The sequence below is a fragment of the Dama dama genome, chromosome 9 (genome assembly GCF_033118175.1).
Source record: "Dama dama isolate Ldn47 chromosome 9, ASM3311817v1, whole genome shotgun sequence".
NCBI lineage: Eukaryota > Metazoa > Chordata > Mammalia > Artiodactyla > Cervidae > Dama > Dama dama.
The window spans coordinates 82,233,547-82,259,648 of NC_083689.1; the positions used below are offsets into that span (position 1 = coordinate 82,233,547).

The following is a 26,102-nucleotide window of genomic DNA, read 5'->3' on the forward strand; positions in this document are numbered from 1 at the left end:
CTCCAAAACCCACAGCAAATATCATGCTTAAGAGTTGAAACTTTGGAAGCATTCCCATTAGGTTCAGCAAGAAACTAAGGATGCCTGTTGGCATTACCTTTGTTCAACATAGCCCTGAAGGTCTTAGCTCGTAGTGTAATGAGATTGGAAAAAGAAATGAAAAATAGAAATTTTTTTCTTGCAGGTGATATTAATATATACACAGACAATATAAGAAAAATGTGTTTAGCATAGTTGCTACATATAAGAATTTGTGTTCATGTACACTAATGATAAGCTTTTTGTAAATATAATAGAAGAAAAGATTCCCTTCATAGTATTTTTAATCTAAGAGTGAGCACAACCAAAGATACATATAATATGGAGAAAATAATGGAACAATATTGTTAGATATAAAAGACATGAATAAGTAGAGATCTTATGCCATCTTTAACAGTGGGATCTCTTAATTTGCTAAGATATCATTTCTCTCTAAATTAGTTCATTGCAATCCAGTCAAAAGCCCAATAAGATTTTTGTGAAACTTGACAAAATGAACCTAAAATTTTAAAGAAGATCAAAAGCCCAGAAGTAATGAAGACAATCTTGAAAAACAAGGTGGGGGCCTTGCCACAGATATTGATACCAAGCCATGGAAATTACAATACTATGGCCCTGATACAGAAATAGACAAAAAGATCAGTAGAATAGGATAGAAGCTAGAAACAGTGTCACACATACATAGAAATGTGGGGGCAGTATTATAAATCAGTAGTAAAAGATGGGATGTTTTATAGATGGCGCTTGGTCACTAATTGATAATCATATGGAAAATAAAAGTGTATTTTCAACTTCACACCATCCCCCCAAATAAATTCGGATTAATTAAATTTGAATGACAAATCTTAAAAGTCTACTCAAATAAAAGAAATAATTGAAAATATAAAAAGAAGCATGTCTGGCTTTATGTTCAAATCTTGGAAATATAGTACTGAGTGCAAAAGCAAGTTGTAGAAGTGTGAGTATAATAAAGTATTGCTTATATAAAATTTAAAACATGAAACAATACACTGTATCGTGTAACGATGCTAAAATATGTTGTAAAATATAAAAACATACATGGTGGTGATATACACCAAGTTGATAGTAGCATTTACTTCTTTTTTTTTTAAATTTTTTTTTTTTTGCATTTACTTCTAAAGATGGTAGATGAATATGACTGAAGAGGGACGTGTGCAGGATATATCTGTATCATTTTTTAGATAAAAATATTCTAAATAACATGTGGCAAAATATTAACATCAAGTGAATGTCCAATAGTAAAGAAATGGTTGTATAAATTATGGCTTTTACATACTATCAGATACTTTTTAGCCATTAGAAAGAATGAGTTGTATCTAGGTCACTTTATATGGAGGGAATTCCAAGAGTTGTTACTTAGAGAAAACAAGATACAGGAAAGTTTGTATAAAGTCGCTTGATTTTTATGAAACAGCGTATGTGTGAGTATATATGTATATGACATACTTGTGTATGACTATATGAACATGAAAAAAATGAGAAAGGATTCCTCCTAGGTTGTAACCGTGGCTTGGGAGTGAGGTGATTAGGAAAGGAGAAGTGGGAGGGGAAAGGGGAGTCAAGCAAAATAGGAAATGGATGAGACAGTGTACTGTCAGCATGGATGATGATTTGATGATTTTGTTTATGTACTTAGATGAGCATTTATACATACATATATGCATATTTTTAAAGAAGTGTAGAACCACTTAAGTAAAGAGTGGGAGTTGACCTAAGAGGAATTTACTATATTTGACTGGGGAGGCTGTGGTAGAAGAAATGGACTTAGCACAGAGCCAACCAGACAAACATGCCTTTTCGAGGAAAGAAATACTCAGTGATGTGTTCTCTTGTTAGTGGCTTTAAACAAATGATGCAGTTAAATTGATTGCTTTTCCATTTTTCTCTCTTTCGTGTTTATTAAAGTACCTGACTGTAATTTTAATAAGTTCTTGATAATAGTATGTTTAGAGTACTCACTATGTGCAGGTGATATAAAATACCAGTAGTTAAAGTAATAGTATTTTATGAAATGTGGACTTTTGACAGGGAAACCTTAGATCTTTTTTTTTTTCATCTTGGTGAAGAATAATGAATGAGTATTTATTTTGGTCAGGTCAAGGCCTGAATACAGACAGTTCAAGATTATGTATAATTATTTTTAAAATTTTCGTTTTTTTTCTTTCAGTGTGCGGGATGACAGAATTCGAGTAGAAAGGATGAAGAATGTGTATTTTGAGTACAGCCATGCTTTCCAAGAGGTTACAGAATTTTATGCAAAAGATGCAGTCGACATTAAAGGTAGATATTTTATACATGTTAGCCATATGTCCTCAAATGTTACTGAGCTGAGATTTGGATAAAGGTGCAAATTTGACTTAAAGGCTAGTGAAAGGTAGGTAGTTATTGATAAACAACTGGAAGAAGCAGAGGAAAGAGTTCACTGTTCTTACACTCATCAGAGGCATAACTGCAGTTGCTTTTTGTAGTTATGACCATTTTGGTAATGTGATGTTTTTGACATATTCAGAAGTGTAACAAGTTAATTACTGAGTCATCTTCCTTCTTTCTTCCCTTAAAAGGTGGCCATGATTTTCCTTGCAGTTTTATAAAATGTGTGGATAAATCTCCTAAGGAAGGCTAGCACTTCTAAATATTAATGCCCAGAATTAAAATACCAGAACATTATTGACAGCGTCTTAATAGTTTGAATCCACTATTTGTCTAATTCACATTTCCTCAGCCAAATATCTGTTTGATTTGGTCTGCCACCCCTCATTCTTGCCAGTCCAGCTTATGTTAAGATCCATTTTTATCCTGTTGCAAAGCTTTCACCCTTGGACCAACCTCCCCCAGCTCCCCCTTAGGCATCAGTGTCTTATTGGCATTTTCCCCCATCCTTTTTAATCTCATGGTGTCTTGGCCAATGCCAAGAGATCATCAAATTGTGCTCAACTAAAGACAAGACTAAGTCACAAAACTACCATAAGCCACTCTTGGCATCCAGTTCACCTAGAATCACATAGGACAGGAAATCCAGTTTGCTGGCACAGCACCGTTTCTCTTAGCAGAGGAGTCCTCTCCATCTCTGCAGCAGGCCATAGGGCGCTGAGCTTCCCGGCATCCTCTAGTGACAACTCAGCTGCAAAGAAAGCAGGTGGATGCAGGATCTGCTACAGGAAGCCTTAGCTCTTGCTGGAATTTCTCCAAAGGACATACCAAGTTCAAAGAGTCAGTGTACTGAAGGAAGGCCAAAATTCTAGAATCAAGTAATTCCTCTCCTAGTCTGGATGCAGTTTCCTGATTTCAGGTCATTTCCGCCATATGCAATGCTACCTCATAACACATTGGCATTTCATTTTTATCAGGTTTCCTGGGGAACACAGCTGGGCAGTCAAAAGATGAAATTCTCAATAGAAGAGAAAAGAATTAATTCTTCATTTACACCTTGTTTTTACAAAAAGCTATGTTGAAAGTAATATATTTTACATTACAGATTTGTAAAGAGTATCTTATAATTTTTTCTAAAGGTAGTAAATACCTACTGCAAAAAAAAAAAAGATCAAAACATAGTTGTGTATAAGGAAAAAGGTAAAAGTCCCTCCTGTCAAATTCTCAAGAATTTTTTGATATACAGGTCTACACATGAGCATGCATGATTCTTTATTTTTATTAAATATGACTTGGATTTATTATTTCAACTAATTTTTATTGAATGCCTATTAAAAGCATTGTTTATACTTTAAGAAATTAAACCAAAATTCCTGCCCTTCTGGACTTTTTTAGTCTAGTGGAAGGAGGTGTACAGTAAAATAGTGTTTGAAGGTGATGAGTTCTTTAGAGAAAGGCAGGGAAGGTCTTCCCTGGTAGCTCAGTGGTAAAGAACCCACCTGCCAGTATAGGTCCTGTGAGTTTGATTCCTGGTCTGGGAAGATCCCCACGTGCTGCAGAGCAGCTAAGCCCCTGCCCCACAACCACTGAGCCTGTGCTCTAGAATCTGGGAGCCGCAACTGCTAAGCCCACGTGCCTTAACTACTGCAGCCTGCGCACCCGAGAGCGCGTACTCAGCAACGAGAAGCCATCGCAGCAGAGGAGCCTGTGCATCACAACTAGAGAGTAGCTCCTGCTTGCAGCAACTAGAGAAAAAGCCCACGCAGCAGGAAAAAGCCCAGAACAGCCAAAACTAAATAAACAAACACATTTTAAAGAGAAGAAAGACAGGGAAGGGGCGAGTTTTTAAATGTAGTGGTGAAGGAAGACCACGCTGAGAAAATGGCAATTGAATGAAGATGGAACAAAGATTAGAGGGGCTAAGGGGGAAAACCTTATGGATGAGTGAAGAAACAGCTTTTCAGGCAGAAACAACAGTAAGTACAGCGTATCTAAGTGCCTGGTGTGTTTAAAGAATGTCAGGGAGCCTCGGTGCTGGTACGGAGTAACTAAGGAAGAGACTGTTGGGAGGTAAGCTCAGAGATAAAAGGAGATGGAGAGTAGGTTTTGTAGGGACTTTTAGATCCCTTTGAACTTGAGCCACATCTCTCAGTGAGTTGAGAGATGTTGCAGGATTTGAAAGCAAAGTAATCTAATGATAGGATGTACGTTTTAAAAAGGATTCCCCTGCCTGTTCTGTTAAGAATGCCTGATAGGGCACAGGGACAAAGGTGGGAGACCAGATGGGAAGCTAACGGGAAAGTCCTTCCCAGTAGTAGGTGCATACCAATCTAGAGGTGCTGAAATTTATTTATCTATTAATAATACCCTATTGATATTCAACTAGGTTTTCTGTAATTTTTTACTACTATGAAAGATTTTTGAACTCACTTCCTTGTATACACATCTTTAACAAGCATTTTGGAGTACTTCTGGGTCAAAGCAGATGAGCATCTTACACTTTGAAAATACTTGCTCCCTTGCTTTTGAAAGAAGGTTCATCCACCATCAGAAAATTGCCCTTTTTCCATACTCTAGGTATTTATAATCTTCTGTATTTTCCAAAGGGTAATTTCAGGAGTTAAGCATCTAAATGATTATTTCAATAATTATAAACAAAATTTTATTTCACTTAATGTTTGTTTTCAAAAATGATGAATAATAATTTTGATGAAGGTATATATTCTGTTTTTTAGATTCTCAAAGTTTTTCTGACATCATTAACTTGGAGAAGCCTGTGATTTGCTCTTTGGCTGCCGTAATAAGATACCTCAAAGAGTTTAACTTGGAAAAGGTGCTTTCCAAACCCAAGTAAGTGCTTTCTGAAAAAATTTTAAGAAGTGTGGGGTTATATTTAAAAACATTTCTTAAATTGAATTTGGTAAGTACTATACTCAGTTACCTGCTCTCGATGGAATACTGTATTCTGGGGCAAGAGTGACCTGTGTGGTATTGTTGCTGAGGAATATTAAAAATGTTAGTTGACATAAAAAATTAATAGAAGGCTTAAGAATTGGGTCAGTTTGTATTCATGATTGCTATTGAATGTATTATAGGATTGAGCACAGAACTGTGCTTCATATTAAAGCACAGTTAATTGACAAGTAGTATTAAGAAGGGGTATTTAAGAGCGTTCATAAAACTTCATCACCTTTCTTATTCTTGATTTCAGTTCTTATTTCACAGACCATAAAGTTGAAGATAAAGAGGATAGCCACTAACATAGACAGCTTTTTAAAAGAGTGATTAACTTTGTAGAGTTGAGAGATTTAAAAGCTGGCAATTGACCTTCTAAGAAAGTGCTAGCTTAAAAACTAGTGGGAAAAAAAAGGGTAACAGAATAATTTTCTTGTCTTTCCATATTCTAACTTTACTGGCCTCTTACCTTTGGCTCTGTGAAGAACTATCATGTATCATATTGATCCTGGGTAAGTAAGCTGCTTCCTCTTCTGCAGAGATGGAGTGGACAGATAGGAGCTGTCTCAGTAAAATATCATTAGGTACCAAGATTGGGAAGTCCTTGTCTTTGTCTATTTTAACCCCACCCCTAAAGCAATGCACTTCTGAGACTTCTACCCAGTGTCCCAAGTATTTTGAAGTTCTCATTTCTGTTCTCATTCGGAGAAGGCAATGGCAACCCACTCCAGTACTCTTGCCTGGAAAATCCCATGGACGGAGGAGCCTGATAGTCTGCAGTCTCATGAGGTTGCGAAGAGTTGGACACAACTGAGTGACTTCACTTTCACTTTTCACTTTCATGCATTGGAGAAGGAAATGGCAACCCACTCTAGTGTTCTTGCCTGGAGAATCCCAGGGACGGCGGAGTCTGGTGGGCTGCCGTCTATGGGGTCGCATAGAGTCGGACATGACTGAAGTGACTTAGCAGCAGCAGCAGCAGCCATTTTCATTAGTTGGCGAACAAACTGTACTAAGCCATATGTGAACCCTGGTCCTTGTTCATCCTACTGTTTCTTGTGATCTCATGTGACGTCCTCCACAATTTAAGGATCAGGGCTTGGCCAAAGACTTGAGCGCACCCTTCCGCATCTCTCTGTGTGCATCTCGGTCATCTCTGACATTCTGTCTCAGTTTCTACTTTCCTTGGTCTCTCCAAGAAGTTAGTCCTAGTGTTTATCTCTGTTTGTTTTTCTTCTCTCAGGCACCACAGTTCTATGCTGCCTGATGTTCAGCTGCCTGAAGAACAATTTAAAATACACACACAAACACACAATTATATACATATGTGTATGTATATATATATGTGTGTGTGTGTACATATGTAATATAATGTGTCCAGTTTTCTAATTGTGGCTAAAGAGCAATGTTCATGCATGTAATCTTTTTATGAATGAAAGCAGGTGAGGTTCCATGATTAAATACAACACAAAAACAACAGAAGAGGGAGATGTATAAAGTAGCAGCAGCTTTCCTAAACAGTGTCGATGTCCTGAAACATGGAAAACAAATTTTCACTTAAAAAAAATGAATCAAATTGAAAATCCCATATAAAATTATAATAGAAAAGGATGGGGAACAGGATAATGTCCTTATAGAAAATAAATGCATACCAGAAAGACATGCTCACAGATGAAATAAAAACTATAACCTACTACTTCAAAATGAGCTAAATGACGTTAAGGAAATGATGCTAAATGTGAAAGAACAAAGGAGAATAGATGAGAAATAGGAAGGCTTTGAAATGAAATGATAAGATTTAAGAATGAACTATATATACAGAAAAGATCAATTTAGGAATAAAGAGTAAACTGGAAGGAACACAAAAGAATATAACACCGATACTTTTAAGAGAAACAGAATTTGAAGAGAGAGATGCAAAAACAGATTAACATGGTAAGCCAGATGAGACATCTATCCTTAGAAAACCCTACTTCAAGCTTGACTCTCGACTGGCATCTGGGACTTGGGTTTGGGGCCGGTCTCCAGCATTCCCTGGTAAGAATGACTCCCTGTGCCTAAACCATTTCTGCAGACAGTATGGTTTATCTTGGACAACTACTTAGTTTCTGAGAGCTGTAATTTTGGCACCTGCTCAGGAGCAGGTGCCTTTGTAAAAACAGCCCCCAATGAAAAATCCTGGGTGCTGAGTCTCTGATGAGCATCTCTGGTAAACATTTCACACATATTGTCACAGCTCACTCTGGGGTAGTTAAGTGCATCCTGCGTATTTCTGCCAGGGGAGGCCTCTTGGAAGCTTGCCCTTGGTTTCCTCCAGGCTTTGCCTTGCGTACCTTTGCGCTTTTCTGATTTTGCTTTGTATCCTTTCACTGCAATAAATCGTAGCTATATGACTGTATGCTGAGTACTGTGTATTCTCCTAGTGAATCCTTGGGGATCTGTTAGTCATCTTTCTTATTATTTTCTTCTCTAATATGCTTACTGGTAGCATTTAGGAATGCAAAGATATTAATTTTAATTGCAAATAAATTAGAAGTGAATACAATAAAACTGAATTTTTATAATATGATACAATTTCTAATTTATAAGTTAACCATCAAAAATTAGACAAATAGTGAATGTATGAACTCTGAAAACTATATAGAGAATTATTTTATAGTATGGATTTCATATGTAAGATGGTGCATATGGTAGGTTTTTTTTTTTTTCTGTTTTCATTTTCAAATACTATTAACAGTATTTAAATAGAATCTTTGTAAGGGATTGATCTTTCACATAAGGTCTGCACCTTTGCTGCCTTTGTCTGAATCAGAAAGATTGGTTTTCATTTTTTTAAAAGTTGAAATAGGAGTGATATGGAATCTTAAACTTCTTTGGCAATTTTTAGCAGGAATGTTTTTCTCCCATTATAAAACTTGAGGGGGAGAAACAACATCCTATGTATTATTGTTGTCTGCAATATTAATGAAGTATTTTCCCATGTTACTTGGAAGATTTCTGTCGAAGTTCACACAGCGTGAATGCTAGCCAGGCCTTGTTTATAAGGTTTATTTCAAAGCATATCAAATTTGGTTTCTTCCAAAAGGATAAATAATTTAGAGTTGCTTAATCAGTGATCATTCCTGTCAAATTCCTAGGAAAGGCTGGCAGATACAACCCTGAGTTAAAAAAAATATATATATTTCCTGTTGAAAATAGGCACTGACAGAGGAAATTTCTTTTGTATTTGTAAGGAAGAGTCCTAACTCCAGAATACTTTATCATCCAAACATGGGAAACCTGAAAGCAGAGTTAGTTCTTTTAGTTGTTCGGTAATTATTGTGCCATAGCAGTCCGTCTAACTTAATATTCCTAGTGGTTGATCTCTTTTATTAAGATCAGTGCAGATGTCAGTGCTGCTGGATTGTGGGTTCTTGATGCCAGCTAAGCATCCTTCAGTGTCTGAGAATGATTAACACTTTTTTGACGGGGGCATTTTTGTTGGAACTCATGCCCATGGCATTAATACATCTCTGGTCAATAATATGTTAAGGTACTCAAGTGTTCATTAATCACCCCTAGGATGTAGTTTAAACCTGTCGGGAGAGGGGGAAGTAAATGACTTTATTTAAACCTATGAGACCTGGTTGGATGCCAACTCAGAGGCCAGGCTAGCAGTACTTCTAACTATTTTTCACCATGAAGGAGTATGAACATCTGTCAGTTGTATAGCAAATCACTGCCCAATTGTTTCTTCCTAAAAATAATGTTTTACATTTTATTATTATCTCTGGATGTTTCACATATATTTCTGGGCTTTATGACTCAAAGGAAAACAAAGAAACCCAAACTGGCCTCCCCATTGAAAGATGACAGACCTTTGCTGAGCATCTACTTTCTGCTAGGCTCTGCAGGTGCTGCAAAATGTGTAAGGCATAAATAAACCATGCCTCCACGGAGCTTAGATCTATTAATAAGGAAGAACATAAATTTCTGTAATGTGAGGCAGATTAACAGTTACAAGAAGGAGAGACTGGCCTGCACATACCTGCTATCAGTGTTGGAGTTGCTTCCCTCTGAAAATCTTTAACAAGTCATCTTTTGGAAGCTAGGTAAACCTGTCACAGGTATATTACACTGCCAAAGGACGATGTTCAGTCACTAGGTAGTGTTCCTAATATGCAGCAAGTTATTTCTTTTTCAGGGCTCTGGGCCTTAGTTGTGGGAGTCATCTAGAAGTCAAGGCATCTCTCAATGAACAGTGGCTCCTTGGCCATGATTCTAGGCTCTAGATTCCTAGATGAAGGCTTTCTTCCATCACTGGCTTGGGAAACTGGATTTAATTTATATCTTATTAGGGCCATGATGAGTGGGATTGGTTTTATGATGCAAACATTCATGCTTTCCCTCCAAATAGCTTAGTGACCTGCTGTTATTTTCCTTGCTTTGAAAAATGAGCCATCAAGTCTATAAGTGCTGTGGATAGAAATGTCAAAGGACTGACTTATAAAGGAAATTAACTATTGAATTAGTAATGCATTGATTAATATATTTTTTAACATGAAAGACTAACAAGGATGCAGTTTGCATTGTGCATGCATTTAGTAATCACATTGAACTCAATACTCAAGCTTATTTGAAATTTACTGAACTTTTAATCTAGCTTGGGGTACTTAAAGGAGCATAAGGAAAATGTGAATTCTTTGAACTTAAAGAAATAATTTCTACTTTTTCAGTTTAGACTCTGCTAAAACATTAGCCACATGAATGTGTGGTCTTGATTATAGATAAATAACATTTGCACATATCAGAATGTTGATAAAGAGTTTTTAAAGTGTTTATCAAGATGATCTCATGCCAAAGAGCAGGGAGGACATTTTAAAGCACCTTGACATATTTTTCTAGCAAATTGCATAGCTTTTCCTGAAGAGACCCCCACTTGCTTTCCTGATACTAAAAGACTATGCTTGATTCTATTACTGGAAATTAAAAAACTAAAAAGCTGTTAATACCATTACTTCCCTTCCTTGTTTTAGTTTTTGGTGTGAGAACAGCTGTGCTTTCGCATCAGTTTACCTAAAAGCACCAGCCTTGATGGAAGACAATCTTTTAATGAAAATTCTTTTGGCTTTTTTTGGTTTGATTTCCTATCAGAGGGCCAACACTTTTGTTGTAATGTTACTGGAATATTTCTAACGGCTGAATTTGTTTTTCTGTTTCTTTATGCACTTGCCTCATGGCTTTTATTCATTCCTTTACAGGAATTTTAAACAGTTGTCAGGTGAAATGGAGTTCATGACAATTAATGGAACAACATTAAGGAACCTGGAAATCCTTCAGAATCAGGTCAGGCAAACATAAGGGCTATTTGATTCAAAATGGTTTTAAAAATAAATTTGGGATGAAGCAGCAGTGTGTTCTTAGCAGTGCAGGTGAAACAGTATTGTCTTCACCTGGCTGGTCTGCCTCACGTCTCTTGGTAATTGTACTGCTCACTTTTTGGAGAATCAAATACATGAAATTTGGGGATTACTTTGGGAGCTTTAGAGCACGCTTTTTAATGATTGAAGCAATATGGCTGTCCTGATAATTTCTGTATTAAATATTTGTTTGGAAAGGTAGAAATTAATATACAGTGGGTTTTTTTTTTTTATCTGCTTGGTTATGTTTTTCTACATATGTTTGTTTTCTACATAACTTTTTGTTAAAATGTCCATAGTCTTACTTCATTGTCCAGCTTATAAAACAAGTTTCTCTGATACTCCGTTTAACTGTAAGATACATAATATTTCACTTCATGAACTTTCATCATTGCTTATTTGCCTTTATTGATGAACATGAAGGATAATAAAGACATTAAAATTATTGCTTTCATTCATTAAATTATCACTTGAAAGTTTGAGCTACTATATTGTAAAAATAATGTTATTATAACATAAAGTCACAAAAATATAAAGTAGTTCCAAGTCATTTGAGTAAGTAGTGGAAAAGCTGAACCATCTGCTGTGAATCACTGCTATTGCTGTGAATTAAAGTAAATGCTGAATTCACTCTCCTGACTCTTGGATTTGTATATTACTGTCTAATTTCTCTCACTCAGGTTTCTCCCTCTGCCAGGTGTCTTTATGTACTGAAGTCAGCCTTCCTTTTATGCATGAGCATATTTATCATGTCGTTCTGTTATTTGGAAGTTGAGCATCTTTCCCACAAGTCTTTCTCTTCAATTCTATATACATCCCCAAGACAGGAAACAAGTAGTGGGAGTAGAGCCCACAGTCAGAGCCTCCAGACGCAGCCCCAGCATTCCAAGATTTCCTTACTTCTTCCACATCCTTCCTGTTCAGGTCCTATCACAGTGGCGTCAGTTCCAAAATCAGAGTCCTAAGGCAAAAATCATCCATCATTAAAATACCCTTTAAAAATCCCTTTCTTTATTAGGACTCAGGCCCTTGTAGAAGTGGAAGCTGAGGGTTAACATCTTCTGCTTGTCTTTGCACTTCAGCTTTCTCCCCCTTCACCATGGATCAGTGGAAAAAGGTCATGAGGAGAGCTCTAACTAGCAGAGAGAGCAAAGGTGTAACAGGCCTCCGGTCTCCCCACCTCTCCCTCTCCTGTCTGAGCGTGCCTCTCCAATGATGCCAGGTCATTGGAGAATGGTCCCCCGCCTCCGTGCTCTTCCTGGGACCCTTCACTCTGGTCCCAGCAGTCGGGCTTTTGTCTCAGGATGGGATGGTGCAGTCACCGATGTGGATTCCCCAATAGGTCAGCTGTGTGTGCCCAGCTCGTCCTCAGGGAACCTTCCATGACCACTGTCATTCCCATGTGTGCTCTGCTTTAAACTCCTGAGGTCTGGAGAGGTTGTAGCACACCTTTTATAGTTGACTTCTGCCAGATGACATCGTGTCCTCATTAGGAGTCTTTCCTCCCACACTTGGATATAAGTGCCCTGAGGGAGGGACCATGTCTTAATATACCCTTGCCAGTCATTCTACTGAGCACATGGGAGGTGTTCTATAAGTACCTGTTTGTTGATATGAAGGAAAAGGAAAAAGTAAAAAAAAAAATTCAGATGAAAATTGTAACTCTATGTTCCAAATAAAACAAACCTATTAATAGACATTTTGTATTACAGTGAAACCTTGGTTAAAATTAAATGCAATCTCCAGTTAACTGTAAATTTTTTCAATGTTTTAACTTTAAAGTAGCAAAGCATAGATAAATTTTTGCTAAGGGTTTAATGAAACAGGCTAAAATCAAACCCTCCAGGGTACAGTCCTAGAGTGCAGTGCACATTCACTTCTTTCCTTAAGAGAGTGTTGTCATGAGATTATCTGTCTTTAGAATGGCAACTCTTAGGTAGTGGGAGATACTGAATTGCCAAAGGAACATGAAATTATTTTCGCTGTGCTTTCCTAAGGCAGGAAAGGATGCAGTTATATTTTTAAGGTGTTTAGGACAGATGTTTTAAAAGAGACTTCTCAGTAATTTATTGTTAGTTAAAAACTACACATAAACGGTATCTTTCTTATGCAAAATGTCAATACTTTGTGTGTATTTATATGGATGTGTGTATGTGTGCTAAGTTGCTTAAGTTGTGTCTGACTCTTTGCGACCCTGTGGATCCTCTGTCCATGAGATTCTCCAGGAAAGAATATGGGAGTGGGTTGCCGTACTCTCCTCCAGAGGATCTTCCTGACCCAGGGATTGAACCTGTGTCTTTTACATCTCCTACATTGGCAGGCGGATTCTTTACCACTAGTGCCACCTGGGAAGCAGATATATATATATATACACACACACATTCATTCATCTAATGTATGAACACCTGTTTTGAGCATAAAAGCTAAGCGTGTGTAACATTATAATTGGGGTATATGGAATAATTAAGGCACATGAACATCTGGCAGTTTTGGTCCAAAGACAATCATTGAGTTAATAAAACATGCTTTCTGGTCTTTTTTAGACTGATATGAAAACTAAAGGAAGTTTATTTTGGGTTTTAGACCATACTAAAACTTCATTTGGGAGGCGCAAGTTAAAGAAGTGGGTGACCCAGCCGCTCCTTAAATTAAGGTAAAAGTAATTCTTTTTTGTGTTTCATCTGAAATTATATAAAATTATGAAATTAAAGGTACATTAACCTCCTTAAAACCAAAGTCACCATGGTTTATAAGAACAACATTTTCAATTGGGGAAGATTTCACTTTGTAGCTGATGATAGACTGTCTAATATCATGAGGATTTTTTCCTTGTTCTCAAGAATGAGTCTTTGCAGTTGAAAGACATGGGATCTGCCTGGGGAGAGTGAGGTAATCAGTTGGTTTGGGTCATCAGTAGCACAGGGTGTAGGGAGAGAGGGGCTGGGAAGATGGGGCACTGCCTTTTGTCGAGGGCTTTGCAGGCTGGTCTGAGGAGCTAGTAGCCAGAGGAAGTTAATCCAGTGGTTCTGCTCAAAGGAGTGATGGATCAGAGCTGGCGGGTGTAGGGGGATGGAGAAGTAGTGATGGGTAGGGGACAAGTTAGCAAGTTCACAGAGAGGTTCTGAGAACCTGAGCTAGAGAAGGAGCAGTAGGAATCTGAAAGAGGGCTTTGGTGTGTTTAAGAGAGTAGAATGAGTAAACTCAGAGAGCTTTCAGGAAAGGTCGGTGAGTCTAGAGCCTAAACACAGTGGTCTCCAAGTTTGTCTGCACATTGAAGTCACCTGGGAAGCTTCGAAATACTTACCTATATCCTGCCTCCAGATATTATGACTTAATTGGTCTCCAGTGTGACCTGGGAGTTGGAATTTTTAAAAGCTCCCTAGATGATTCTGACATGCAGATAGATTTGGGAGCTGTGCCCTGTGCCTCTCACTTAGTAGGAGTCCCAGTAACGTTGACTGAATGACTGAATGCTGTTATCTATTGTGCTTTTGCTCTGACCCAGTATTTAATACTCAAATCATCTTCTGAGGTAGATCCTTAAAATGAGAAAAGAGATTCAGAGAGCCTCAATAACTTGCTCAATATTTCACAACTGGGCAGAGCCTAAAGGTAAGATCAGCACTGACTCCATCCTGAAGAGCTTCCCATGTGGACTGAGCAGAGGGGGGTGGTGCTCGTGCTATATGAGTGGGCTCTGTCGACTGAGTCAGCCTCACTAAGGCCACAGCCCGTCAGCCCCTGGCCCACCGTGTTCTCCCCTTTGCAGTAGTACAGTACCTTCTCACAGGGCTGCTGTGAGGAACAGAGTAAGACAGCAATCCTAACTGCCATTTTTGAGCTCTTTGTCATATAGCAAGCACTGTGCTAGGGGCTGTATGTGCATCATCTCTTTTAAACTGCACAACAACTTCACTCATGGCTACATTTTATGCTGGCTTAGTAAATAGCCATCTTTGGCAAGGATAGCAGATGTTGTCACTGTTGGTCATAGGCTTTAAAATACTGTTTTGATGATGATAATTACTAAATCACTTAAGGTTTTAGTGGGTTATTACGATTTCTTTTCTTGACCAAAGAGACCTTCAGGTAGTGGAAACTGACTGGGTAAAGATGAAATTCTGAAAATGGAAGTCTCTGCTTTGGACCAGGATTCATATGAGATAAAGATGCTTCATGGAACAAGAGCAGACAGTCTGTGGACAGCAGTATAAGAAGCATTGCCTTCTGGCTGATGGAAAGGCATCTGTCTAAGCAGCCACACCGTTCTTACTATTTTTTTTTTTTGATTGGTTGAAATATTCAGCAGAAACAGACTTACTAGCAGACTTTTTCATGTAAATGAAAATTTTTATTTCTGTTGTTAAACTTGTTTTGTATAAAGAGGCTTAATTTGAGATGAATTCAGTAGACCATGTTGTATGTTCCTTGTGGGTTGATCATATTCTTTCTGGGATCCTCCCTTCCCAGAAAGGCTGAGAAAAAGCACTCCATGCAATGAGCTCCAGTGCTTTCAAGTACGAACATTAGACCATCCTGAAGTGTATATAGCTGAAAACAAGCACGCAAAGCTTCTTCTTTTGCCCTTTTTATTTTAGGTCATACTTTTAAAACTTTAAGCTGTCTAATCAATTAAAACTGACTTCAGAAGAATTCCAGTTAAATCTTAGTTGCACTTGCAACCTATTCCAAATACCTAGAGAAAATCTTCAGCTGATAAGTCAGTTGTTCAGCTGTATAGTCATTGTTGTTGTTGTTTTAATGCTAATATTAGGTGCCATGCTGATCATGTCAGTTGTTTATCCAGGCTAATATTCTGTCTCTGACATTGGCAACCAAAGGTTAGTTTAGGGCTTAGTTTTCTTCTATTGTGAGATCGTAGAAAAATTATTGGTGACAAGGGAATTCAGCATGATGTAAGGTGGATTTCCCTGTTTTGCAAGAGCCCATTATTTGTCCATCATCCATGAATTCTCTTAAATCCCTTTATATTTTTATAAATATATATATATATTTTATATTTTTAGTCTATTTTAATTCCAAGGGCAATCAGTTCATAAATTCAGGACCAGGTGTTTCAAGTTTCAGAGGATTTTCCACTCCCACTACTTTTTATTCTGCAAAATGACCTCTTTGGTGCAGGATTTTCTAGTGACTTTCTAGAAAGTATAAATGGTTTTGACCCTATACTTATTGACTGATTCAAAGAATTCACTTGGGTTATTGAGATCAGATTTTACTCTGTTGAAACCACATTGGCCCGTATAGATAGGTTATGCTTCTTATGTATTATGACTTATGCTTTTTATCAGTTCTCGAATTTAGGCAGGAAGCTTCTTCAGTGTAGGTCTCTGGTTTCTTATAAATGAATGTCATGTTGGTAAGCCATTATTCCTAAGACCTTTTAAAATTAAATAAATTATATTGAATTCATTTTTTCAGGGTCCCATCTTTGAATTTCTTCTGTTTCTTTTGATGAGTTGTGTCAATCTCATATATATATATATATATATATATGTGTATATATATATATATTTATATATCATATATACCTTATAAGTTTTGTCCACAAATTCCAAAATGCAAATTCTACTTGTAAATACAGTAATGATTGGGCAGGTAGGAGCAGGGGAAAGAAAACTTTGAGAAGTGTGGCACGAGTCTCTAAAATGATATTTTAGGCAAAAGATTAGTTTCCAAGGCAGATCTAGTCATCATAGAAGTAGTATTAAAGATTCAGTAAAAACTTACTCTGTATTTTGAAATATTAACAAAAGTAAGTTCTGGCTTTCTCCATGATTACTTCTTTTTCTGTTATTGTTTAGTCACTAAGTTGTGTCTGACTCTTTTGCAACCCCATGGACTGTAATCCACCAGGCTCCTCTGTCTGTGGAATTTTTCAGGCAAGAGTACTAGAGTGGGTTGCCATTTTATTCTCCAGGGGATCTGCTTGACCCAGGGTTCAAACCTGCATCTCCTGCTTGGCAGGTGGATTCTTGACCACTGAGCCACCAGGGAACCCACCTCTTTTTTTCCCCTGCACCTCATATGTTGCTGTTACCTGTGGTTCTCTTCTGGGGCATCTTCTCACTTTCAGCACTACTTAGGATCTTACCTGTGGCCATGGCACATCCTGTAACTTCATGTACTGATGGCTTTGTCATCATCATCTCCCCCAGTTCCAGACCCGCACATCCACTAGCACATCTCTGCCTCAGGAAATGTTCCACATGAGTTGCAAAAGAAACTGGAAATAAGATATTTCCTTCAGTGAGAGAGTGATTTCTTGGAGATGCAGCTCTCATGTGTGTGTGTGTGTGTGTGTGTGTGTGTGTGTGCATGCCCATACAGGTATGCATACACACTTATAGAACAGCAGATTATTGAACACAAAGGGAACCTAAGAAATCAGTTTCTCCACTCTTAGTGGAGGAATTATTTTGACTAATGATGAAAATGGTCTCTCTGTAAGAAGTAGTATTATATCGTCTTGCCTTTTTGTAAAATCACTTTTTATGAAAGACACTCAGATGAAAGCCTTTTTGTAAAGACTGTTAGTTTATCAAGAAAGCTAATATCTCCACCCGTCTGGTCTTGCCCTTCTCTGTTCCTGTCTGCACTACCCAAAGATGATTAAAAAAAAAATGTGTATCTGATTATGTTTTGCTCTCCACTGTTTACAGTTCTCACAACACACTGAGGTGTAATTTATTTCTGGACCTTTGTACAGTCTGTTCCCTTTTTCTAAAATGGAAACTACTCATTTTTGTTTCCCTCTTAATTTCCTGGCTGCTTCTTCAAAGTTTCCTTTGCTCTCTGTTCATCTTCTCTGTATTTTTTTTTTTTAATTTGTTTTTTTAAAGATTTTCTCTTTTTTTTGATATGGACCATTTCCAAAGTCTTCATTAATTTGTTACAATATTGTTTCTGTTTTATGTTTTGGCCCCTTTTGGCTGTGAGGTATGTGAAATTCCAGCTCCCTGACCAGGGATCAAACCCACACCCCCTGCATTGGAAGGCGAAGTCTTAACCACTGGACCACCGGGGAAGTCCCTTTCTCTGTGTCTTTAAATGTTGGAGTTCCTGAGGTCTGAATCTTAGGAGCTCAGTTTTCTTCCTTCTCTTATCCTTCCTTCCCCTTCTCTCTCCAGTGAACTTGCCTAAAGCAATGACCCTAAATATCAAAATGTCAGTGATTCTCAAATGTATGTCTTTTGTCCTTACCCTCCTCTATTCTCCAGGCTTATATATATTCAACTTAGACTCCTAACCACATAGGTGTATCACAAGCATCTCAAACTTAACATGTTTAACCCTATTCCTCCTTCTGGTTTCCCTGTTCTAGGAACCAGCCCCTCCATCTTGTGAGGTACTTGGGCCAGAAACCTGGGAGTTATTCTGGACATTTCCTTTTGACAACCACATCCAACCTAAGTCCTTTTGCTTTTATCTTTAAAATATATCCATAGTCTGTACATGTCTGGCCATTTTGACCACTATCACCCTGGTCTAAACTCTCAGTAGTTCCCCACTTGGGACTGTTGCAATATCCTGCTAACTGATCTCTCTCTCTCTTTTTAAACTATTTATTTTGTATTGGGCTTTAGCTGATTAACAGTGCTGTCGTAGTTGCAGGTGAACTCAAAGGCACTCATCCATATACATGTATCCATTCTCCCCCAAGCTCCCCTCCCATCCAGGCTGCCATATAACATTGAGCAGAGTTCCCTGTGCTATATAATGTGTCCTTGTTGGTCATCCATTTTAAATATAGCACTAACTGATCTCCTTTTTGAAAATGAAAACTGAATTATGTCACTCCCCGGCCTTAATCTTCATTGGCTTTCCATTGTGCTTCAGGTAAAATTAAAGTAATTAAACATGGCACTTCATTCTGACTCTTCATTCGTGCTTTCATTGTTTCCTGATCACTCTAGCCTTCCTCTGATTTCTGAGCATCCCAGAACTTTTTCTCATCTCACGGTCTCTGCATTTACTCGTCTTTCTGTCTAGAATGGTCTTTCAGTTCAGTTCAGTCGCTCAGTCATGTCTGACTCTTTGCGACCCCATAAATCGCAGCACGCCAGGCCTCCCTGTCCATCACCAACTCCCGGAGTTTACTCAAACTCATGTCCATCGAGTCGGTGATGCCATCCATCCATCTCATCCTCTGTCATCCCCTTCTCCTCCTGCCCCCAATCCCTCCCAGCATTAGGGTCTTTTCCAATGAGTCAACTCTTCGCATGAGGTGGCCAAAGTATTGGGGTTTCAGCTTCAGCATCAGTCCTTCCAACGAACACCCAGGACTGATCTCCTTTAGGATGGACTGGTTGGATCTCCTTGCAGTCCAAGGGACTCTCAAGAGTCTTCTCCAACACCACAGTTCAAAAGCATCAATTTTTCCACGCTCAGCTTTCTTCACAGTCCAACTCTCACATCCATACATGACCACTGGAAAAACCATAGCCTTGACTAGATGGACCTTTGTTGGCAATATCTCTACTTTTTAATATGCTGTCTATGTTGGTCATAACATTTCTTCCAAAGAGCAAGCATCTTTTAATTTAATGGCTGCAGTCACCATCTGCAGTGATTTTGGAGCCCCCCAAAATAAAGTCTGCCACTGTTTCCACTGTTCCCCATCTATTTGCTATGAAGTGATGAGACCAGATGGCATGATCTTAGTTTTCTGAATGTTGAGCTTTAAGCCAACTTTTTCACTCTCCTCTTTCATCAAGAGGCTTTTTAGTTCCTCTTCACTTTCTGCCATAAGGGTGGTGTCATCTGCATATCTGAGGTTATTGATATTTCTCCCGGCAGTCTTGATTCCAGCATGTGCTTCTTCCAGCCGAGCGTTTCTCATGATGTACTCTGCATATAAATTAAATTAGCAGGGTGACAAGATATAGCCTTGACGTACTCCTTTTCCTATTTGGAACTAGTCTGTTGTTCCATGTCCAGTTCCTTACTCTCTCTTCAGTTTTTATACAGCTAACTCCTTTATTCTTTAGGTTATAATTTAAAGTGCTACTTCTTCAAAGGGTTTTTTCTTTGACCTCCTAATCCAACTTATGTTCTTCATATCATTCTTGGATACTATATAGGACTTATTATGATTGATATTTGTTTATCAGTGTTGTTTAATATCTGTCTGACAAAACTCTGTGTTTCATTTGTAACAAGCATTTGATAATTTCTCATTTCTCTACATTTGTACTTTTCAAACAAAATATGTTATTATTGTAAAATATACATAATGTATAATTTATCATCTTAATCATTTTTATGTGTACATGTCATTAAATATATTACATTCATGAAGTACATTTGAAAATATAGTAAATACATTAATATTGTTGAGCAACCACAACACAGTCTATCTTCAGAACCCTTTTCATCTTGCAAAACTGAAACTCAGTACACTTTCTCGAATAACTTCTCATCACCTTCTTTTCCTAACCTCTAGCAAACACCATATTACTTTCTGTCTTTATTCTAGGTACCCCACAAAGGTGAAATAACACAAGGTTTGTCCTTTTGTGACCATCTTATTTCATTTAGTGTGATATCTTAAAGGTTCATTCGTGTTGTATATATCAGTATTTTGTCCTTTTTTAAAAAATTGAGGTATAGTAGTGTAGTTGCTTTATAATATTTTATTAGTTTATATATTAGGTGTATAACATAGTAGTTCAATATTGTTATAGATTATAATCAATTTAAAGTTATTACAAAACAATGACTATAATTCCCTGTGTTGTACAATATATCCTTGTTATTTGTTTGTTCTATACATAGTGGTTGATATCTCTTAATCCTATACCTCTGCCTTGCCCAGCACACTTTCATCTCCCAGCGGGTAACCACTAATTCATTCTCTAAATCTGTGAGTCTGTTTTTGTTTTGTTACGTATGTTTGTTTTACTTTTTTAGTCTGCATATAAGTGATAGCAGAGAATATTTGTCTTTCTCTGTCTGACATATTTCACAAAGCATAATACTTTCTAGGTCCATCCACATTCTTGCAAATTGCAGAATTTCATTCTTTTTTATGGCTGAGTAATATTCCATTGTATATACATCACATATTCTTTATCTGTTCATCTGTTAGTGGACACTTAGGTTACTTCCATATGTTGGTTTTTCTAAATAGTGCTCATGTGGTCACTGGGGTGCATGTATCTTTTCATATTAGTAGTTTTGTTTTCTTTAAATGTATATCCAGCAGTAGAATTACTAGGTCATATGGTGTTCTGTTATTAGTTTTGTGAGAAGCCTCCATACTGTTTTCCGTATTGGCCGCAACCGTTTACAGTCTCACCAGTAGTGTACAGTTGTTCCGTTGCTCAGTCTTGTCTGACTCTGTGATTCCCATGGACTGCAGCACACCAGGCTTCCCTGTCCTTCACTATGTCCCTGAGTTTGGTCAAACTCATGTCCATTGAGTTGGTGATGCCATCCAACCATTTCATCCTCTGTTGTTCCCTTCTCCTCCTGTCTTCAATCTTTCTCAGCCCCAGGGTCTTTTCCAGTGAGTCAGCTCTCTGCATCTGGTGACCACAGTATTGGAGCTTCAGCTTTAGCATCAGTCCTTCCAGTGAATATTTAGAGCTGATTTCCTTTAGGTTTGACTGATTTTATTTCCTTACTGTTCAAGGGACTCTCAAGAGTCTTCTCCAGCACCACAGTTCGAAAGCATCAATTCTTCAGCACTTAGCCTTCTTTATGGTCCAACTCTCACATTACGTAACTACTGGAAAAACCATAGCTTTGACTATATGGTCCTTCGTCGGCAAAGTGATGTCTCTGCTTTTTTAATATGCTGTCTAGGTTTGTCATAGCTTTTCTTCTAAGGAGCAAGCATCTTTTAATTTCAAGGCTGCAGTCACTGTCCTCCGGGATTTTGGAGTCTAAGAAAATAAAGTCTGTCACTTTCCATTTTTTTCCGTATCTATTTGCCATCAAGTGATGGGACCAGATGCCATGATATTCAGTTTTTGAATGTTGAGTTCAGTCTTTTTCACTGTCCTCTTTTACCTTCATCAAGAAGCTCTTTAGTTCCTCTTTGCTTTCTGCCATTAAGGTGGTGTCATCTGCATGTCTGAGGTTATTGATATTTCTCCCAGCAGTCTTGATTCCCGCTTGAGCTTCATCCAGCCTGGCATTTCAATGATGTACTAGGGTTCCATTTTCTCCTCTCCAACATTTATTTGTTGACTTTTTGATGATAGTCATTTTGACTGTTGTGAGGTTATGATCTTAATATGGTTTGATTCACATTTCTTTGATAATTAGCGATGTTGAGTATCTTCTCATATGCCTGTTGGCTATCTGTATATCTCCTTTGGAAAAATGTCTATTTAGATCTTCTGCCCATTTAAAAAATTGTTTTATATTGAATTGTATGAGCTATTTATGTATTTTGGATATTAACTCCTTATCGGTCATGTCAGTTGCAAATAACCTCCCAATCAGTAGGTTGTATTTTTGTTTTATTGACAGTTTCCTTGACTGTGCAAAAGCTTTCAAGTTTAATCAGACCCCATTTGTTTAGTTTTGCTTCTTTTTCTTTTTCTTGGGAGACAGATTCAAAAACATATTGCTATGAGTTATGTTGAAGAATGTTCTGACTGGGTCCTTTTCTAGGAATTTTATGGTTTCAGGTCTTACATTTAGATCTTTGAATCCATTTTGAGTTTCTTTTGTATGTTTCGAGGGTGTGTTCTAATTTTATTGATTTATGTGTCATATCTAGTTTTTCGAACACCGTTTATTGAGGATACTGTCTTTTCTTGCCTCCTTTATCATAGGTTAATTGACCATAAGTGCGTGGGCTTATTTCTGGACTGTCTACGGTGTTCCGCTGACCCACACGTCTGTTTTGTACTAGTACCATGCTGTTTTGATTACTGTAGCTTTGTAGTATTATTATTAAGTGGATATTTATTACTCATTGAAGGAATAATTAAAAGAGTAACTCATTCAAGATCTAACTCAGATCCTGCCTCTGAGAAGTCCTTCTCCCTCAATCCCCACTCCATCCTTATAGAAAGGTATCTTCCCTCAATTTTGTCCTGCTTACTCCTTCACCCCTGACACACACACAGAATGCATAGTGGGGCTAGTAGTGCTTTTAATATAATAGGTGATCAAGAAATTATGAACAAATGAATCCATTTAAAAATCTTAGGGTTCTAAGTAGGCTTTGAAAATAAAAGCACATCTATGTAAGGGAAGTTTATTTTTCTCAGAAAAGCTCCTTGATTTAAAAAACCCTTAGAAGCAGTTTTTTTTTTTTCATATGATTCCTTGTTTTAGTGCCACAGAATTGGTTCTGAGAAATAATTTCTTCCCTTCTAGTGGAATACTTGCTTGGTCTGATATGAAAAGCTGATATTTAACCATGGAAGAAATGGTGTTGCAACATCTTGCATTCTTGTCAAACCCCTCTTAGGATTAGAAGTTATTCAGAGAAAGTCATATGACTTGGTAAGGAATCTAGGCTGGGTGACAAGAATCAGGCATAGCTAGTTTTAAGTATCGTGTAAAAAAATCTAGCTTATAACTCTAAACTCATCTGAGTCAGACTTTATTTGCTTACAAATATTTGAGGTCATTATGATTTTCGTGTATGGCTTTTTAAAGTCCATACCTGTAGAATCTGAAGTACATAATGGGTCTGTTAGTTTATTTTGGGTGCTGAAACAAAGTACCACAAACTAAGTGGCTTAAACAGCATAAATTTGTCTCACAGTTCTGGAGGCTAGAAGTCCAAGATCAAAGCGTCAGTCCATCTATGAAGGAGAATCTATTCAGTGTCTCCCTCCTAACTTCTGGTGGTTTGTTGTCAATCTTTGATGTGTTACTTGGCTCATAGATGTGTCTTTTTTTTTTTTTTTTAAGGGATAATGCCTTTTGTTTTTTTTCCCGTGTGTGTGTTTTAAATTTTATTTATTTATTTGTGGCTGTGCCGAGTCTTCATTGCTCTGCACAGGCTTTCTCTAGCTGTGGCGAGTTGGGGCTACTTTCTAGCTGTGGTGCACAGGCTTCTCATTGGTGTGGCTTCTCTTGCAGAGCATGGGCTGTAGGGCACGCAGGCTTCAGCAGTTGCAGTTCACAGGCTCTAGAGCATGTACTCAGTCGTTGTGGTGCATGGGCTTGGTTGCTCCACAGCATCTGGAATCTTCCCAGACCAGGGATGGAACCCATGTCCCCTGCATTAGCAGGCATTTTCTGATCCATCACACCACCAGGGAAGTCCAGAGTGTCATACTTAGCTCTGCCTTTGTGTTCGTGTGGTATTTTCCCTGTGTGCTCCTCTCTTCATACGGCATTCTTTTAGTAAGAATATAGTCATATTGGATTAGGAGTTTACACTGTTCCATTATGACCTCATCTTAGCCAATTGCATCTACAATAACCTTACTTCCAAGTCGGGTCACATTCTGAGGCACTGGGGGTGAGGGCTTCAACACGTGTTTTTAGACGGGACACAGTTTCATCCATAACAGATAGGCTCAATTATTTCATATTTTTCCTCCTTTTGGCACAGACAGATCAAATGTACTCATCTCTTGAATGGAAACAAGTGTTTTGATTATCATTTAAATGTGTCACACATTTTTATTCAACATCTGAAGTGAGATGGTAGAGAACACTGAATTTGTAAATTGCAAACTTTCTGTAATTTTATGGCTGTAGTACAGGGCTCTGAAAAATCTTTCATCTTCCTTACCTTTGAAAAACGTTCTGGATTGCATCTGTCCAGGTGTAGGTATTTATGTAAAATGTTTAGATTGATTTTAGGGATGAAAAAGAAACTTCATATTTTCTGAAAAAGAAAGGAAAATATTTTGGCAGAAAGGAGGCGATGTCCAGATCTAAGAGTTGAGGAAAGAAGAGCAGCCAAGGTGGGAGGAGGGAAGTGCGGAGGCTTGAGAGGTGAGTTCCGGTCTGTTCCTCTCTGTACCAGTGTCTACGTGGGGGAGGTAGGAGATGAAAACTCAAATGGATCAAGTGCATAGAAAGAAGATGGCAGCGGTTACTGCTTCTGTTTTATACATGAGAAAAAGGGACATTCAGGTTCATTATCCAAGATCATCCAACAAAGCATGTAGGGGCATATCTGAAAGCACAGTTTTGGAGTAAATGAGACACTAGAGCTCGAGTTCTGATTTGCTCACTCATTTCTGTCACTTGGGACAAGTTATGAACTTTTGAACACTTTAGTTTCTTCACTTGTAAAATGGGAATTGCACCACCTACCCTGTAGTGATGTTATGAGGACCAAATGAGATGGTCTGCATAAAGGGTTAGTGTGGTTCCTGGCATCAGTCACACAGATAAGAAGGTGGCTGTGGACTTTATAATACCCCAAAATTGGAAGCAACCTGGTTATTAGTAGGAGAGTGCTAAAATAGTTACCTGATCACACATTAGAGTACGGTATATCAGTTAGAATGAATGACTGAAGTCTACATGTTTCAACATGGATAAATCTCCTAAAAGTGATATTTATGACATAAGACATGATAACCCATTTATCTAAATTTTGTAACATACCGAGTGTTGTTTCAGGTTTCAGATGTAAGTGGCAGAAATATAAGAACAGGAAGTAGAAAGAATGTTTAATAACATCAGGAAAATGGTTACTTCTGGGAAGAGAGGAAAGGGAAAGAGAAACGGGCGGGAGAGTGTTTTCTGTGTGTTTGCAATGTTTTATTTTTAGAAAGTAATAATGTAGAGAAAATATACATATACACGTATACATATATTTGATTTTTAAATGGTTCTGCTACCACCCCTTCACCACCATCCTGATCAGGTGACAGTGAGATGCAAACTCAAGCCCATCTGTCCGGAAAGCCCATGTTAGACTCCAGAGCGTTTGTTTTTCACCCTCTCTTGTTTTAGAAAGGTGGGAAGGCGGTCCTGCCTGGGGAGATGCCCTGGCTGGGGGCTTCCAGTGGTGACAGGAAGGAGGCTGTGTGCCCATGTTGTCGGTTGTCCAGTGTACGTCCCTGTCAGTTCTCCGGAATCTGATGCTTCCTGTGTTATGGCTTTTGCCTGTAGCTATAGTCAGGATTTTGAGGAGAATGTGCAAGGGCTACTGGTGAGTAGGTGGGGTCTCTGTGTGAGTCTTTCTCAGAATCCTGCAACCATTAGCAGTTGAGCACTGTCGTTGTATGTGGTCAGGCTTGGATCACAGCCTTTCTCTTATTTAATGCTTTAAGTTGACCCAGTCCTGGGGATTTAGGAAGCTCAGCTTTCTGTTCTGATTGACCAAGTGCCCATTAACACTTAGTAGTATAAAATAGG

General features: G+C 38.0%; 1 protein-coding gene across 5 annotated transcripts in view; it reads left to right on the forward strand.

Moving 5' to 3' along the window:
- MSH3 (mutS homolog 3) overlaps positions 1-26,102 on the forward strand; it is a 173,911-nt gene that overhangs the window by 44,513 nt on the left and 103,296 nt on the right. For all 5 annotated transcript variants that reach the window (XM_061151922.1, XM_061151923.1, XM_061151925.1 and 2 more), the window contains exons 9-12: positions 2,228-2,340; positions 5,166-5,280; positions 10,626-10,710; positions 13,328-13,437. In XM_061151922.1, coding sequence (XP_061007905.1) covers positions 2,228-2,340; positions 5,166-5,280; positions 10,626-10,710; positions 13,328-13,437 — 423 coding nt within the window. The remainder of the gene's footprint in view (positions 1-2,227; positions 2,341-5,165; positions 5,281-10,625; positions 10,711-13,327; positions 13,438-26,102) is intronic.